This window comes from Balaenoptera ricei, chromosome 11 (genome assembly GCF_028023285.1).
Source record: "Balaenoptera ricei isolate mBalRic1 chromosome 11, mBalRic1.hap2, whole genome shotgun sequence".
Classification (NCBI taxonomy): Eukaryota; Metazoa; Chordata; class Mammalia; order Artiodactyla; family Balaenopteridae; genus Balaenoptera; species Balaenoptera ricei.
In genome coordinates this window covers 63,188,542-63,206,527 of record NC_082649.1, presented here as the reverse complement: position 1 = coordinate 63,206,527, position 17,986 = coordinate 63,188,542, and the positions used below count along the sequence as shown (strand labels likewise).

Genomic DNA, 17,986 nt, shown 5'->3' with positions numbered 1-17,986 from the left:
TCAGAAAGGGATCTCTCTTACCCCGAGTTTCCTCAGCACATCGTTCATCATGCTTCCCTTTTTGTTCCCACTGTCTGAAGGCTCAAGGTCAGATTTAAAGTTCAGTCCTAGTAATTGTCTCAGTCCTCAGGTTAACAAATTTTCCCCACTCTTTTTATGGAATTTATTTTATTTATTCTACTTGGGACTTCCCTGGCGGTCCAGTGGATTCTACTGACTGTATTTATATGTGTCTTTAATTGTAAGATTATTTTGGGGAAGAGAGACGATTATAAATAAGTGAAAACACATGTGCGTGCACACACACACACACACACGCACACACACACACACACACACACACAACCCTAACTTAGAACCAAGCATGGAGAACAGGAAAGTATCAGATGAAATGGATGAATTAGATGCAAAAACTGGGGCTGCCACTTACAAGCTAGTGATTTAGGTACCATTCACCTAATTAACCTCAGTACTGCCCCCATCCTGCTCCAATACACACACACACACACACACACACACACACACACACACACACTTTTTTGGCCCAAGGGAGTCAGCCTAGCAGAGAACCCATCACCCCTCTGGGCCCCACCTACCAGGGAACTCTACTGCTCAGGGAGTTGCAAGGATGAGGTTATGCACGGGGGTGGGGGCAGGCTGCCCTGCACTCCCTGGGGAAAGCCTGAAGCCCTACAGGGGAGAAGGGGGCTCACTGAGATGTTCCTGTGGGAGGGGAGTGTCCCCTGGGCTGCCATAGCTGTCTCATGCCTTCCCCTCTATCTCCATGAGACTGAGGCCCCTGTGCGTGGTTATAGGTCCCTCCTTTCCTGGACAGGCTGAGGGCCCCAGGCTGGGCCAAAAGACTGTGAAGAGGCCCTGATTGCTGGTCTTGTGGCGTGGGGCCTTCCCAGAGTCTCCTCGGCTGATCCTCCCCACTCCCACCAATTCGACAGCCTGACTCACCAAGGGCCGTGGGATGGGCTTCTGGGGCTTCTTGGAGCCCAGCTTTTTCATGGCGTTGTAGTACTTCTTCTGCTCCTCTGTCATGAAGATGTCCTGGCCCCCTAAGTGCAGAGAGACAGGTACCAGCTTCATTTTGGGGTTCTCAGAGCCCCAGCATGGAGGGCACAGGGATCTTGCCTCCTTGATGAGGGTGCCAGGGTTGCGCTCCTCTGCATTTCCTCTCCCGGGGGAGAAGAGTGTGCCTCTATCCTGCACCAGAGATTCCCCCCACCCCCGGACCTGCTTCTCCTGGGTCCCTGTCCCCATTCTCCTTGAGCTCTCTCTGACTTTGTGACTTGAAAATCCAGTCCCTACTCCCATCCTCTTCCCTGCCCAGCTCAACCACCTTGGAAGTTCTCTCTGCCCACTTGGTTTGCCTGCCACCCAATCATGGCCCCTCTGATGGAGCTCCCGGAAGACCCTGGCCTCTGTGCAGCCCCACCCCCGCCATTGTCCCTGATCACGGACCAGGTAAATAGACACAACCCTCACCCCACGTTCTCTTAGGAGCCTCATCTCTCAGACTACGGCAGGCGTGGGGCCCCTTGTTACAGGCTTACAGCCCTAAGCAGGTCAATCATGGACACACCCCTCTCCCACCCTATCCCGACAGGAGCAAGAAGAGGACCATCCCCAACAGGAAGGAAAAATGGGGCCAGGAGCCAGAAAGGCTCCCAAGTCCCTGGCATCCAGCCTTGCCCTGCAGCCTGGGGAAACTGCGCTCTACATATCTTTTTCTTCTGTTGGTTGAAGTTGTCAATGATGACACCGATGAAAAGGTTCAGGGTGAAGAAAGACCCGAAGATGATGAAAATAACGAAGTAGATGTACATGTAGAGGTTGTATTCCCACTGTGGCTGCTCTTCATACTAGAGGGGAGAAACCAGATGGGAGGTCAGACAGGCGGGAATGAGGGTGGGCTGGCTGGGTGTGTCAGAGGAAGGTCACCACACAGGGTGTATGTCTGAGTGTGTGTGATGGGTGGGTGGGGATGGAGTTGAGGAGAGTGGGTGGTGGCAGGTGAGGAGGGCAGGCATGCTGGGCTCAGGGCTGGCACAGCGTCCCTGCATGGCTCCTTCCCCTGGGCCACTGGGAGGTTTGAGTATATGGGGGCATCTCTCAGCCTGCAACTGTCAGTGTGATGGGGGTGGAGCACAAGGACAAAGGAGAAACTTGATTTATGTCTCTGTTGGTTCCACCCCATCCTCCTGGGGTAAGACTTTGATCCAACTAAATTACAGTGAATTTAATTTGAAAGATATTTGTAAATTTGGGGACTCCTTGGGAGACCACACAACCTTGCCCAGGGCCAGGCCTGGGCATTCCAGAGAGGCTCAACTCTGGGTTGACACAAGAGACCTGGCCTTTATGGGATGTAGACCCTGATTCCTTGGTGGCCAAGCAGCTGGGAACCTCGGGTGCCTGACTCAGGCAGAGAGGCCAGTGTGACAACCTACCCCCCTGGAGTCCACAGCTGCATACATGATGTCCATCCAGCCTTTAAACGTTGCCTGGAAGGAAGAAACAAGAGTGAGGAAATCATTTAATTCTGCATCTATGGAGCTACTTAGGGCTCCTGTCTGGACAGATGAGGCCAGGAAGAACCTCCTCCAAGAAGCAAGCAGTCCATCCCACCCTTTCAGCAGTATCCAAATGGCTGGGTGGTCAGGGAAAGGCCTTCTTGTTCAGGGCTGAGGACGAGGGGAAGCCAGCCAAGCAGACACCCCAAGAAGGTCATACAGTGGGGGAATAAACTTCTTGATGTTGGCCAACAGACTGCCCTTCAGATCCACATCCATTTCAGATTCTAAAATGACACAGAAGCGCACAGCAGGTATCAGGGAGAGAGAGGTGGCTCTTGGGCTCTCAGTTCTTACTTAAGGTGGACTCCAGTGCTGACCTGGCCCCCTTTGTCATGAGCCTTATGGCTTCTGCTTCATAGCTTTTCAAAGGAAGTCCCTGAAGAATCCCAACCTTCCCTCATACTTAAGGGGGTCCTTTTGCTAGTGGTGTGTTGGCAAATGGCTAACAAATGGCTTTCCAGAAGAAAAAGAAAAGCCCTGATTTTTGTGTTTGCCAACTTCTCTGTGTAAATACTCCCATCATTGCCATCCTTAAGTTGCCAACATGTCATTACTGACCACAGAGTCGGGAAGAGATGCACAGGAGCACAGCGTTGTAATATTTCCACTGTATGGATATAATAGGTGTGAATAACCTCAAGAGCATAGATGATAATAAGTGGTAATGGTGAGTTCTGATTTCGTTTCAATATCATTGAGTTAATTACAAGTTTATAAAATCTAATTTTTAATAATGGCTTGCAAAATATTGGAAAATGTAGCAATTGGCTCTGGTGAGTCCATACATGCCGGCGCTAGCATGGCACACAAGGCAGGAAAGAGGAGGCCGAATAGGACAAGGTCCTGGCACTGGCTGCACGGACTGCTCAAGTCTGGGATGCTATGATGATTCAGAAAGAGCCTGAGGGACATGCTTGGTGGTGAGACCTATTGCCTAGCGGATCTCACTTGTGTCCTTGGCAAAATCCGATCGTGTCCTGAGCCTACTTTCAGGGTATAAGCTGATCTGCACAGACTTTCCATGTCTGAGAGTTTTTATGAGTCAGGCAGGGCAGAGGGAAACCAAGGCGGCCGCAGAGAAGGCAACTGCTTCAGCTCCCTGTGCCACGGGGCCCTCACCTGTACAGAGAGGCCTGGAGATGCTGTGGGACCTGCTGGGGACCACCCAAGGTTATGAGATGCCCGTGACCGAATTCTTCCCAGCCACTGTGTGGTTCTGTCTGCAACAGAAAGGGGGCTTTCCTTCCAAGTTCTGACATTCAGAAGGGACAGTCACAGGGATGGAAGACGCTCTGGGTTTGGCTCTAATCCTGTTCCCCACGGTGTATTTCAGGGGAGTCGTTGGAGAAAGCTATCCCTGTGATTTAAGAGGTGGGTGGAGGTGTGAGGGGATGTGCCAAGCTTCCCTCTGGTCTGGGGACTAGAGACAGGTGTCTGGGCTTTTGGTTGGGACAGCAAGAAGAACAAGCTGCAGCTTTACATGTTATGGTTCAGATTGATTTCTGTTGTCAAGGTTATTTGTATGCTGTGCATTATAATCACTGAAGCCACTGTCCTCACAAATCAATGGAAACTTTGGAAAGACTGGGGAAGGCCATGCGTGTTTAAACATCACACATCTTGCACATTAGAGATGAAAGGAAATATATTCTTTTAACAACGCAGGAGGTATCACTACCTTTTATAACAGAGGGGTGGCCAGAGTCACAATTCTGCTAATAGTTCAGTCCCTGGGTGTCTGTGGTCATTCACTTGCAATCTGTGCCTTCGTACTGCCAAACTGACTGCTGTCTGGGGAGCTGCTTCTGCCGTAGTGCTGAAGCCCCATGCCATACTTGGAGAATGTAGCATCTTCCTTAGAATGGAAAAATCTGGGGCCTTCCCAAGCAGCCAAGAATTCCCTGGAGAATCCTAAGCCTCCTTTGGGCAACATGATCCTATCGTGAGGATCCAGAGTGGCCCCACTGTCCCTCTCCTGCCCACAGCACGGGGGAAGGTGCCTGTTGCTGGACAGCCAGTGGGAGGAAGGAAGGCCCTCCCCCCCACCCACAGGACTTACCACCTGCAGAAGGGCCAGGTACCCGGCCCCCACGTTGTCAAAGTTGACTTTCACCTTGGTCCAGTACAATTCGCCAGTCACGTTGAAAGACACACAGTCGCTCTTGTTGTTCACGATGGTGTAGTTCAAGGGCAGGTCTCCCTCAGTCTGGTTGATGCATCTCCCAAACTTTCCCGCGAAGAGGTTCACGCCCATGATGCTGAAGATGAGCCAGAAGATGAGGCAGACGAGGAGGACGTTCATGATGGAGGGGATGGCGCCCACCAGGGCATTGACCACAACCTCAAGTGGGCAGAGAAGAGGCTCAGTTCCTGGGGGTGCCCAGAACACACACCCTTTTCAAGACCCCCAACCTACTGAACCTCCTGGGTACAGGTCCCTATGGGGGTGGGGAACAGTTCCTGTCCCCAGTGAAGGGGAACCCATGGCTGGAAGCTCTGGCAGGCAGGGAGGGGAGTGAGAGAGAACACACACGCCTTTTGCTTCGCACCCTAAAGTCTGACACAGCTCAGAACATCTGCCTTTCCCTTCTTGGCTCTGCCCGGAATCCATGACCTTCCAACTTAATTTTCAGCAGGGTCTCTGCTGGATGAGTCTGCCACGAGTCTGAGGAGAAAGCGCCTCTGGAGGTACACTCTCTGAGCTAAGCTTCTGGTTTCCTTTGGGGTTGCTGCTACCGGGATGGATGGGTGTTCTCCTGTAAAGTGTGCCCAGGGGACCTCCGGGTGGCACGTCTGGAGGGTGCTCTGACAGCCCTCTCATGCTGCGGCGGGAGCAGGGCTGGCAGGGCGGGTGGTGTGCGCGCTCCCTGTGCCTCTGCCCTCCCCAGGGAGGGGCTCTCTGACCCCATGGGGCCATGGCCCCATGCTCTTCATTTAAACTCACAGCACCCAGGAGAAGTATCCTTGGCAAAAATAACTGGGGACTCCACTCCAGTGAGGGACCTAGTTCTCAGCTGTCTGTGAGCCAGGAACATGTTTGCCACACAGACTAGGAGCGGAGCTGGTGTGGGGCTGGGCAGTGGATATGGTAATGCTGACACACACAAAGGAGGGGGTCGGTCCGTGGCCCCCCAGCAGGCATGATGAACCTGGGAACAGGGTGGGAAACCAACTCTCCCGTTTGCCCTTCTCTGGCTCTGTGGCCAGCAGCCACAGCAGAGGCATTCCTGGCAACTAGTGTCTCCCCCATGTCCCCTTGTCCCAGAACAAAATGTCCTTGCTCCCAAAGAGACATTTAACTTAGGTCAGATTATTCACTTGTGAATGGCTTCCCACCAGAAATAAGCAGTTTGTTTCTCCATGGATTGGGGGTGTGAGCAAAGTTCAAAACCATCAACCAAATTGGGGCTGTGTAATGGTGCCTGCTGGGTCAGTGAGAGACACGCAGACGTGTCTGCTAAAGTCACAATAGAACTGTGCACATTTTGTAAAAACAAGAAACAAAAAAACCCCCACACACAAACACATGGGTTTGTTTTCTTGCTATATAAAATTGATAATGTTTTTTCTTGGTGGGCTTTTCAATATGCCTTATATGTGCGCATTCTTTGGTAAAATTTGGTGACTTGAAAAAAACGCAGAGGGCTCTGCACTTAGAAAATAGTGCCAAAGAGTTTACTAAGCAAATACAAACTGCTCTCTGATGGTGAGAATACAGCTGGCTCCTTCCTTGCTTCCTTCATCCTCCCTAGCACTGCCCTACTGCCTATCACAGACAGAGGGAAGGCAGCCTGTGATGGCCACGAGGCAGGGGACAGGGAAGGAAACATGGAGCTGGGGCACACACAGACACGAGGCCCTGCTGGAGAGCAGAAGCCGAAGGGGCCCTGGGCTGGTGGGGCTGGCTGCAGCTGAGACACCTGTGCCCCAGGCCTCACTTCCTCTCCATTATCCAGGGCTCTCTGGCCCTCGTGGAGCTCACAGGGCTGGGGGTGGCAGGCCTGGGGGGAGGTTCTCACAGCTCTCCATCTCTGAGTGCCACCAAGCCCAGCCGTACTTCCTGGAGATCCTGCACATGCTCCCACCGGGTCAGGGCCGCCTGGACAGCAAGTGGGCCTGTGGGTCCCCTTCACGGAGCCACCTCCCACTGCCCCTGTGGGAAGAGCCACCCCTCTTACCCTCATGCCCTCAAATCGTGACAGGGCTCGCAGGGGTCGGAGCGCACGCAAGGTCCGCAGTGACTTGATGGGGCCCATCTCAGCAAAGCCCAGCGCGTTGGCCACCAGGCTGATCAGCGAGACCTGTGGGAGGCAGGGTGGGAGTGGAGTCACGGGGACAACTCGAGACAGTGGCAGGGCTCCTGGCCCACCAGAAACAGGCTGGGTGTGAGAGAGCCAGCAGGCCTTCCTGTGTCCAGTCTTTCTGATTCCCAGCTGGATCGTCTTCACAGGCTGTCCTGCGTTGGGCCAGCCTTCCTGCGGCCCAAGAGGCTGGGGGCGAGCCCAAGCATGTCCCAGCTTTCAGACCTTCACTGAGGGCCTGCTGTGTGCACTTCACACACACACACACAGACACACACTCACAGACACACACACGTCTGTAATAGCCGCACTCACCCCAGGACTTGGAATGCACCTCCCAATGCTACAGATGAGAAAACTGAGTTCCAAAGCCACCCGCTAGTGTGGAGGAGCAGGGCCACAAAGCCTGGGCTTTAGGTCCCATGTGCTTTCCTTCAAGTCAGATTCTTGGGCCTGCCCCCTCCCTGCCCCAAAGTAGACTCTCTGGGGAAGAAGGACTGTCCTGAGTTGAGTATGAGCAGACAGACAATCCTGGGGCATTTCCCCAAAGCTGGACCTCACAACATTCTGCCGTCTTCAAAGAAGGGAAGCTCAGATGGAGTCCCTGAGGACTGTTCTCTGCTCTCTGCTTTCTCTGCCCCGCCCTCACCGGGGCATTTCCACCCAGCGGATTTTATCCTTCTAAAGTTCCAGGGGCATCCAATCCCTTCTTATGTCACTGCTGGCCGGTGATCACAGGTTAGAAGTGGCCTCCTGGCTGACCTCTCCGGCAATCACCATTACCACCACCCTAGCTCTGAGGGCAGCCTGACGGTGGCGAGGGGCCGCAGGCGGGGCCCTGACTCCCGGACCCTCCTCCCAGGCCTGGAAGCAGCAGGTTGGGAGAAGGCTGGGCAGAGGGGCTTGGAAGAGGAAGACTCCCAGCATGGACTTCTGTGCTGCCCCCACTCAGGAGAGGATGAGGGGCATCTCTCAGGGACTTGCTGCTGAGGGCAGCCAGGTCCGGCCCGTCTCCCCGCCTAGTTCCCAGCAGGCCAGCCTTGTCTGTTGCTTCCAAAGCTCGCCCTGCCTGCTCCACCCAATCTCAGTCGATGGCAACTCCATCCTTCCAGCTGCTCAGGCCACAAGCCTTGGCATCATCCCTGCCTTCTCTCTGTCTCTCACACCCTACATCCAACCCATCAGGATTTCCTGTTGGCTCTGCCTTCAAAATATGTCAGAAGTCCAAATATTTCTCAAGGCTTCCACTGCCACCATCCTGGCCAGGCCGCCATCATCTCTCCCCTGGATCACTTCCACAACCTCCCAACCTTCTCCCTGCCTCCACTCCCCTCCCCCACCACCCTGACAGGGTGATTCTTTCATAACATGAGTCAGATGATGTCGCTCTTCTGTCCAAAGCCCTTCAACGCCTCCCCATTTCATTCTAAATAAAGGCCCATGGTTTTCAAAGGCTGCATCCGTTCTACCGCATGCAGTCTGGCCTCATCTCCTGCACTTCCCTTCCCCACTCCTCTGCTGCAGCCACTCTGGCCTCCCTGCGGTTCCTCAAGTATCCCAGGCACCCTCCTACCATAGGACCTTGGCACTGCTGTTCCAACCTCTGTTTGGAATGTTCTGCAGACATCTGCCTGGCTAACCCCAACTTCCTTCAAATGTCACCACAGTGAGCCCACTCTGGCCAGCCTGTTTAAAGTTCTAATCTCTATCTTCCTTTCTCCCTGAGTCCTGGCCCTCCTAACCCCCTTCCCTCTCTACTTCCTTTTCTCCACGTGTATACATCACCAGCGTGATATAAAGCTGGCTCACGTATTATGTTTCTGGTTCACAGTCACCTTCCTGCGTGCAGGCAGGGGTTTTGTCTGTTTTGTTCCCCAAGATCCCCAGCATCTACAATAGCACCCACATACAGTAGATGCTCAATAGTATCGAAAAAATGCATGAATTGAACATGGAAACATCTTTTTCCAGACCTTGAGGCCTGAAGTCCACCATTTCCATGAAGTGTGGGGATAGGGGGGCATGGCCAGTGTCTGGAAAGCTGGATTCCAGCACGCACTTCCTTCTCCTTGACCTTGGGCCAGGCCCTTCTCTGCTGTGAGCCTCAGTTTCCTTCTCCACAGGCTAATTCTCCAATCTTGAAAATTCCAGGCCCTTAGGCCTGGCCTCAGCGGAATTCCCCAAGGTGGCAGGTGGTGGGAGGTGGGTGGGCTTCCCAGAAGTCTTTGCAAACTCTATCTGGCCTGCCCTGGGGGAGTCCCAAAAAGCTGCAGGAACAGCTGGGTGAGGGGGCCTCAGGGCAGAGCTGCCAGGATCCCAGGCCTTCCCCTGGCCCTTTGGCAAGGAGGCCTCAGGGGTCCTCTCCCTCATCTCAGGGAGGCTCTGAGGGCTCCAGGCTGTAAGCGCATCCTGAGCTCCCCCTGTCTCTGCCACCCCAGAACCTCTCACCCCAGAATTAGCATCAGCCACTTGGGGTGATGAAAGAGGCCTGGGCTGGAGGCCCAGCAATGTGGATCTATGTCTCCACACATACTCTAGCCCATGGAGCCATTCAAGTTTGTCCTCCCACCCAGGCCTGGACCCTGGCCAGGCCCACTGGCAGCTGCGCCCCTCCCTTTAGCCTCTGGGCCCGAAGTGGGGACCAAGCACAGGCCTAAACTCTTCTATAACTATAGGAAGGACAGCCCCTGCTGGTGGGCAGAGCTATGAGTGTCTTCTGGAAAGCTCTTCCCAGCCTGCAGATCCTGACCCACATCCTGTTGTGCGAGACCCACCACAACCAGATGATGAGTCCTCGCCTGAGCCCTTCGCCATGTTCCCTCTGCCCTTAGGGAGCACAGATCCAAGGCTGCCCCGCATCCTGAGTCTCAATTCTCACCCCGCCGTGGCTACTCTCCCACTTGACTGTGCTCAGGAGCCCCACAAGAGCCTGCACTCACCCTGCTTGGTACCCAGCAGTGTCCCGGGGCCTGGGGAACTGTGGGGCAGGGGCCTCCCATTCCATCTGCCAACTGGGTGCTCAGGGGACATGCCAACCTCCTGCCCCAGGCCCCCTGGGCACACCGGAGGTCAGGCAAGCCCTGCCAGCTGCCTGATCACCCAGGGCAGCCACCTGGAACCCCTCAGCCAGCGTTCATGCTTTCCTCCTTCTCACAGGTGACTCCACCCCCTCTCATCCTCCCCAGGTGGTACCTTCTACCTGAGCCAGGAGGATCTCCTGCCTGCCCAGCACCCTTTCGCCAATCCCGTGCCCTCTGGCCTTTGGCTCACTCCATCTCCTATACAACACCTCCTCTGTGTGTGGACATGTAGGCTCTTAACCGGTCATCTGTGTAGTGGGCCTGACAGACACTTCACAAGGTGCCGTGGTGAGGGCTGCAATACGGGCTCACCGCTCCCCCTTCTGGACGTCCTGAGAGGGTGGGACCCCACTCCTGCCCTGGCTCACACTGCTGCCAGAACTGCATTTCACTATCCCCCATGGTGAGTATAGTTTCTCCCAGAAGCCTAGGTTTCCCTGTGTCCCCAGTCGGGGGTTCTGATGGCAGAGCCCAGGTCTCCCCTCTGTGACCCCGGACTCAGGCTTCCTGCCCCTTTGCCCACCCTGTGGCACAGCCAAGATGCTCCACTTCGTCCTGCTGACTCCTGCTTCCCTGTCCTTTTGTCCTTCTGTCCCTCGGCCTCAGCTCCTTCTCACACTGGCAACGGGTGCCCCCCTCCTCTCTTCCCTTCAGGGGCCACACTTACGTCCACAATGAGGAAATCGAGCCAGCACCAGGCATTGGTGAAGTACTTCTTGAAGCCATAGGCCACCCACTTGAGCAGCATCTCCAGCACGAAGATGTAGGTGAACATCTTGTCGGCATACTCCAGCAGGACCTTGATGGTCTTCCGCTCCTCCAGGTAGATGTCCTCGAAGGCCTGCAGACCAGGGTAGACAAGGCAGACATGATATCCTGACCCAGCCAGTCCCACCCCGCACAAGCCTTCATCTCTGACAGTATCTGCTGCCCAGGAGGGCGGGGCAGAGGGGAGCCATGTCGTGGAGGGGATTCCTGAGTGTGTTCTCTGAGCCGCGTGTGCACCATTGCTGGGTTAGGAAATGATGTTATGTGGTGTGTGGACAACAAGGCAGAATGTGTAGTGAGAATTCTTCTTCCTTCACTTTAAAGAGCAAGTCTCAGTTCAGTGCTAGTGCACTGTTAAGACCTCTCTAAAACAGCTCAAGGCATGCTGCTAGAAACAACATACACTTTCCCCACCCCCTCTACTGCACTGTGTTTTTATTCAATTTACTTTGGCAATTACCTACTTTTCATAGGAAACAATATTGGTTTCCAATGACAACGATCATTCAAAGTTGCCCTTTAAAATAAATTTATTTAAACAAACAAAAAACCAGTGAATGTTCATCTAAGGCAAAATTTTAAAGAAATGATAGTAAAGGCAGTTTGTAGATATGAAGATTAGGAAACACAGGACTAGATGAAGTCAAACCTCCTGCAATCCTCAGCATCTGGGAGTCAACGTTCCTAAAATGCTAGAAGTTGTCAGTCTTTCCCCACCTCCTCACTGCTGCCTCAACCCAAATCCCCGAGCCAACAGAGAGACTCAGATGGCCCCGGCTGCCCTCTTCTAACTCCAGGCTTCTGATCTGTACCTACCCCTCCTAAGTTACCTTCCCCTATCCAGAATGTGCTCTGAGGCTCCCAGTCTAGGCAACTGAATGCGTCACTGAGGGCCCCAGGGAGCTGCCTCCACCTGTCGCTCTGGGCCTCCCTGTCTGACTGCAGGGCATCTGTGAGCTACAGTGATCCAGGGGGCCGGTGCTGTCAGCAGTCAGATTAGCAGACCACATAGCTAATCTGGTCCATGTAGATATGACAACAGGATAATTCAGGCCCCAAAATGGACTTTGGGAGTTGTTCAAGACAGAAAGTAGGCCTGTTTTTTTCTGATTATAAAAATGTATGCCTCCTATAAAAAATGAAATAATACAGAAATTATAAAAAAGAGAATAAACAACAACAAAAAAACCAAACAACCCAATCAAAAAATGGGCAGAAGACCTAAATAGACATTTCTCTAAAGAAGACATACAGATGGCCAATAGGCACATGAAAAGATGCTCAACACTGCTAATTATTAGAGAAATGCAAATCAAAACTACAATGAGGTACCACCTCACACTGGTCAGAATAGCCGTCATTAAAAAGTCCACAAATAATGGAAACACAAAAGACCCCGAATAGCCAAAGCAATCTTGAGAACGAAAAATGGAGCTGGGGGAATCAGGCTCCCTGACTTCAGACTATACTACAAAGCTTCAGTAATCAAGACAGTTTGGTACTGGCACAAAAACAGAAATATAGATCAATGGAACAGGATAGAAAGCCCAGAGATAAACCCACACACATATGGTCACCTTATCTTTGATAAAGGAGGCAAGCATATACAGTGGAGAAAAGACAGCCTCTTCAATAAGTGGTGCTGGGAAAATTGGACAGGTACATGTAAAAGTATGAAATTAGAACACTCCCTGACACCATGCACAAAAATAAACTCCAAATGGATTAAAGACCTAAGTGTAAGGCCAGACACTATCAAACTCTTAGAGGAAAACATAGGCAGAACACTCTATGACATACATCACAGCAAGATTCTTTTTGACCCAGCTCCCAGAGAAATGGAAATAAGAACACAAATAAACAAATGGGACCTAATGAAACTTAAAAGCTTTTGCACAGCAAAGGAAACCATAAACAAGACCAAAAGACAAGCCTTAGAATGGGAGAAAATATTTGCAAATGAAGCAACTGACAAAGGATTAATCTCCAAGATTTACAAGCAGCTCATGCAGCTCAATAACAAAAAAACGAACAACCCAATCCAAAAATGGGCAGAAGACCTAAATAGACATTTCTCCAAAGAAGATATACAGATGGCCTACAGACACATGAAAGAATGCTCAACATCATTAATCATTAGAGAAATGCAAATCAAAACTACAATGAGATATCATCTCACACCGGTCAGAATGGCCATCATCAAAAATCTAGAAACAGTAAATGCTGGAGAGGGTGTGGAGGAAAGGGAACACTCTTGCACTGTTGGTGGGAATGTAAATTGATACAGCCACTATGGAGAACAGTATGGAGGTTCCTTAAAAAACTACAAATAGAACTACCATACGACCCAGCAATCCCACTACTGGGCATATACCCTGAGAAAACCATAGGTCAAAAAGTATCATGTACCACAATGTTCATTGCAGCTCTATTTACAATAGCCAGGACCTGGAAGCAACCTAAATGTCCATCGACAGACGAATGGATAAAGAAGATGTGGCACATATATACAATGGAATATTACTCAGCCATAAAAAGAAATGAAATGGAAGTATTTGTAATGAGGTGGATGGAGTTAGAGTCTGTCATACAGAGTGAAGTAAGTCAGAAAGAGAAAAACAAATACAGTATGCTAACACATATATACGGAATCTAAGGAAAAAAAAAAAAAAAGGCCATGAAGAACCTAGTGGCAAGACGGGAATAAAGACACAGACCTACTAGAGAATGGACTTGAGGATATGGGGAGGGGGTGGGGTGAGATGTGACAGGGTAAGAGAGTGTCATGGACATATATACACTATCAAATGTAAAATAGATAGCTAGTGGGAAGCAGCCGCATAGCACAGGGAGATCAGCTCGGTGCTTTGTGACCACCTAGAGGGGTGGGATGGGGAGGGTGGGAGGGAGGGAGATGCAAGAGGGAAGAGAAATGGGAACATATTGTATATGTATAACTGATTCACTTTGTTATAAAGCAGAAGCTAACACACTATTGTAAGGCAATTATACTTCAATAAAGATGTTTAAAAAAAAAAAAAAAAAAAAAAGTCCACAAATAACAAATGCTGGAGAGGGTGTGGAGAAAAGGGAATGCTCATACACTGCTGGTGGGAATGTAAGTTGGCGCAGCCACTGCAGAAAATAATACAGAGGTTCCTCAGAAAACTAAAAATAGAATTACCATATGATTCAACAATCCCACTCCTGGGTGTATATCCAGACAAAACTATAATTCAAAAAGACATATGCATCCCCTATGTTCATAGCAGCACTATTCACAATAGCTAAGACATGGAAACAACCTAAATGTCCATCAACAGAGGAATGGATAAAGAAGATGTGGTACATATGTACAATGGAATACTACTCAGCCATAAAAAAGAATGAAATCAGTCCATTTGCAGCAACATAGATGCAACTAGAGACTATCATACCAAGTGAAGTAAGTCAGAAAGAGAAAGACAAATATATGATATCACTTTTATGTGGAAACTGAAATATGACACAAATGAACCTATCTATGAAACAGAAACAGAATCACAGACATAGAGAACAGACTGGTGGTTGCCAAGGTGGGGGGATGGGTTGGGAGAGGGAGGGAGTAGGAGGTTGGGGTTAGCAGATGTAGGCTTTTATATACAGAATAGATAAACAACAAGGTCCTACTGTACAGCATAGAGAACTATATTCAATATCCTATGATAAACCATGATGGAAAAGAATATAAAAAAAAGAATGTATATATATGTATAACTGAATCACTTTGCTGCACAGCAGAAATTAACACAACATTGTAAATCACTATACTTCAATTAAAAATATTGATTAAAAAAAAGAGAATAAAAGGCATCTCCAATTTTATGACACTAAAGTAACCTCTGCTAATATTTAGGTGAACATTCTTTCAACCCTCACTATTTGTGTGTATATATTTGAGTGCACGATTTTATAAATAGGCTAAAATATTTTGCTTTGAAATTTCTTTTTCCATGAAACAATCTTTTGTGAACATTTACCTACTAAGTAATGTGAATACATACAAGATCTATCATTCTTTTTAAAGGCTGCATAATATTTCATTATTTGCATATACTACTGTTAACTTAGCCATTGTTTCCAATTTATCCCTAGTAGAAACAACATTGCAATGAGCACAGTGTCTGATTATCTTGAGCATAAATTTCTAGAATTGAGGTGCCAGGTCAAAGTTATACTTTTGGTACAGATTAGGAACAGGACCTCCAAAAGGGGACACCAATTTGAGACTTCTTCCACAGTGCATGAAGGTGGCTCTTTCCGCACCACCCACACTGGTGCAGTTTCTCCTTTGTCACATTTCCCAGCCTAATGAATGAAATTTGTTTTGTTACATTTTAATTTATCTTATTACTAGTGATACTGACATCATTTCCTTGGATATTTGCAGTGTTCTCTTTATAACTTGCCTGTTCATGTCCTTTACCTATTTTTTCACTTGATGGTCTGGTTTATTTGGGGACATTAACTCTTTGTTTTATATACTTTATCCTAGTTCTGTGCCTTTAAATCTTGTTTACTTTTGTTTACCGTACTGAAGTTCTATACTTTACTTTCACTTATTATTGTATCATTTAATATATTTATATCATTTGTTATGATTTTCATTTAGTAAAACCTTTGGCATCATGTTAAGAAAGTCCTTGCCAGAGACTTCCTGAACAAAATGGCAGAGTAGAAGGACTTGAGCTCACCGCCTCTCATGAAAACACCAAAATTACAACTAACTGCTGAACAACCATCAACAAAAAAAGATGGGAAACTACCAAAAAAGATACTCTACATCCAAAGACAAAGAAGAAGCCACAACGAGATGGTAAGAAGGGCACTTTTGTGATACAATCAAATCCCATACATGCCAGGTGGATGACATACAAACTGGAAAATAATTATATTGCAGAGGTTCTCCCACAGGAGTAAGAGTTCTGAATCCCACATCAGGTTCCCCCAGCCTTGGGGTCTAGCATTGGGAGGAGGAGCCCCCAGAGCATTTGGCTTTAAAGGCCAGTGGGTCTTGAGTACAGGAGCTCCACGGGACTGGAGGAAACACAGACTCCACTCTTGGAGGGTGCACACAAGGTTTCATGTGCACTGGGACCCAGGGCAAAGCAGTGACACCATAGGAGCCTGGGCCAGACCTACCTGTGGGTCTTGGAGGGTATCCTGAGGAGGCAAGTGCTGCCTGTGGTTCACTGTGGGGGCAAGGATACTGGTGGCAGAGGCCCCAAGGAATGTTCATCAGCATGAGCTCTCCCAAAGGTCAACATTTTGGCACTGAGACCTGGCCCAGCACAGCATCCTGCAGGCTCCAGTGCTGGGACGCCTCAGGCCAAACAACCAACGGGGTGGGAACAGAGCCCCACCCATCAGCAGACAGGCTGGCTAAAGATGTCCTGAGCTAACAGCTGCCCTTGACACACCCCTGCCCACCAGAGGGACAAGACTCAGCTCCACCCACCAGTGGGCAGGCACCAGTCCCTGCCACCAGGAAGCCTGCACAAGGCCCTGGACCAACTGCACCCACCAGGGGGCAAACACTGCAAGTGAGAGGAGCTACAATCCTGCAGCCTGAGCAATGGAGACCACAAACACAGAAAGTCAGACAAAATGAGATGGCAGAGAAATATCTTCCAGATGAAGGAACAAGATAAAACCCCAGAAGAACAAATAAGTGAAGTGGATATAGGAAATATACCTGAAAAAGAACTCAGAGTAATGAAAGTAAAGATGATCCAAGATCTTGGACAAAGAATGGAGGCACAGACTGAGAAGATACAAGAAATGTTCAACAAGGAGCTAGAAGATTTAAAGAACAAAGAGATGAACAATACAATAATGGAAATGAAAAATACACTAGAAGGAATCAATTGAAGAATAAATGAGGCAGAAGAACAAATAAGTGAGCTGGAAGACAGAATGGTGGAAGTCACTGCTGTGGAAGAGAATAAAGAAAAAAGAATGAAAAGAAATGAAGACAGTTTAAGAGACCTCTAGGACAACATTAAACATACCAACATTACAAGGATCTCAGAAGGAGAAGAGAGAGAGAAAGTGCCTGAGAAAACATTTGAAGAGATAACAGCTGAAAACTTCCCTAACATGGGGAAGGAAACAGTCACCCACGTCCAGGAAGCACAGAGAGTCCCATACAGGATAAACCCAAGGAGGAACACTCCAAGACACATATTAATCAAACAGACAAAAATTAAATACAAAGAAAAAATATAAGAGCAACAAGGGAAAAGCAACAAATAACAAACAAGGGAATCCCCATAAGGTTATCAGCTGATTTTTCAGCAGAAACTATGCAGGCCAGAAGGGAGTGGCATGATATGTTTAAAGTGATGAAAGGGAAAAACCTACAACCAAGAATACTCTACCTAGCAAGGCTCTCATTCAGATTCAATGGAAAAATCAAAAGCTTCACAGACAAGCAAAAGCTAAGAGAATTCAGCACCACCAAACCACCTTTACAACAAATGCTAAAGGAACTTCTCTAGGTGGAAAAGAAAAGGCCACAACTAGAAACAAGAAAATTAAAAATGGGAAAGCTCACTGGTAAAAGCAAACATGCAGTAAAGGTAAGAAATCATCCACACACAAATATGACATCAAAACCAGCAATTGTGAGAAGAGGAGAGTACAAATGCAGGATATTGGAAATGCATTTGAAATTAAGAGACCAGCAACTTAAAACAACCTTGTATATATACAGACTGCTATATCAAAACCTCATGGGAACCACAAATCAAAAATCTACAATGGATACACACACGAAAAAGAAAAAGGAATCCAAACACAACATTAAAGATAGTCATCAAATCACAAGAGGAGAAAACAAAAGAGGAAGGGAAGAAAAAAGACCTAAAAAAACAAAACAAAAATAATTAACAAAATGGCAATAAGAACATACATATTAATAATTATCTTAAATGTAAAAAGATTAAACGCTCCAACTAAAAGACACAGACTGCCTGAATGGATACAAAAACAAGACCCGTATATATGCTGTCTACAAGAGACCCATTTCAGATCTAGGGACACATACAGACTGAAAGTGTGGGGATGGAAAAAGGTATTCCATGCAAAGGGAAATCAAAAGAAAGCTGGAGTAGCAATACTCATATCAGACAAAATAGACTTTAAAATAAAGACTGTTAAAAGAGACAAAGAAGGACACAAAAAAATGATCAAGGGATCAATCCAAGAAGAA

General features: G+C 48.8%; 1 protein-coding gene across 1 annotated transcript in view; it reads right to left on the bottom strand.

The window, feature by feature from the left end:
* Positions 1-17,986, bottom strand: part of SCN5A (sodium voltage-gated channel alpha subunit 5) — a 106,906-nt gene that overhangs the window by 6,925 nt on the left and 81,995 nt on the right. The window contains exons 21-26 of the mRNA XM_059939409.1: positions 10,634-10,807; positions 6,764-6,886; positions 4,645-4,926; positions 2,460-2,513; positions 1,734-1,871; positions 964-1,068 (exon numbers count right to left, since the gene is read on the bottom strand). Of these exons, the coding sequence (XP_059795392.1) occupies positions 964-1,068; positions 1,734-1,871; positions 2,460-2,513; positions 4,645-4,926; positions 6,764-6,886; positions 10,634-10,807 (876 nt within the window). The remainder of the gene's footprint in view (positions 1-963; positions 1,069-1,733; positions 1,872-2,459; positions 2,514-4,644; positions 4,927-6,763; positions 6,887-10,633; positions 10,808-17,986) is intronic.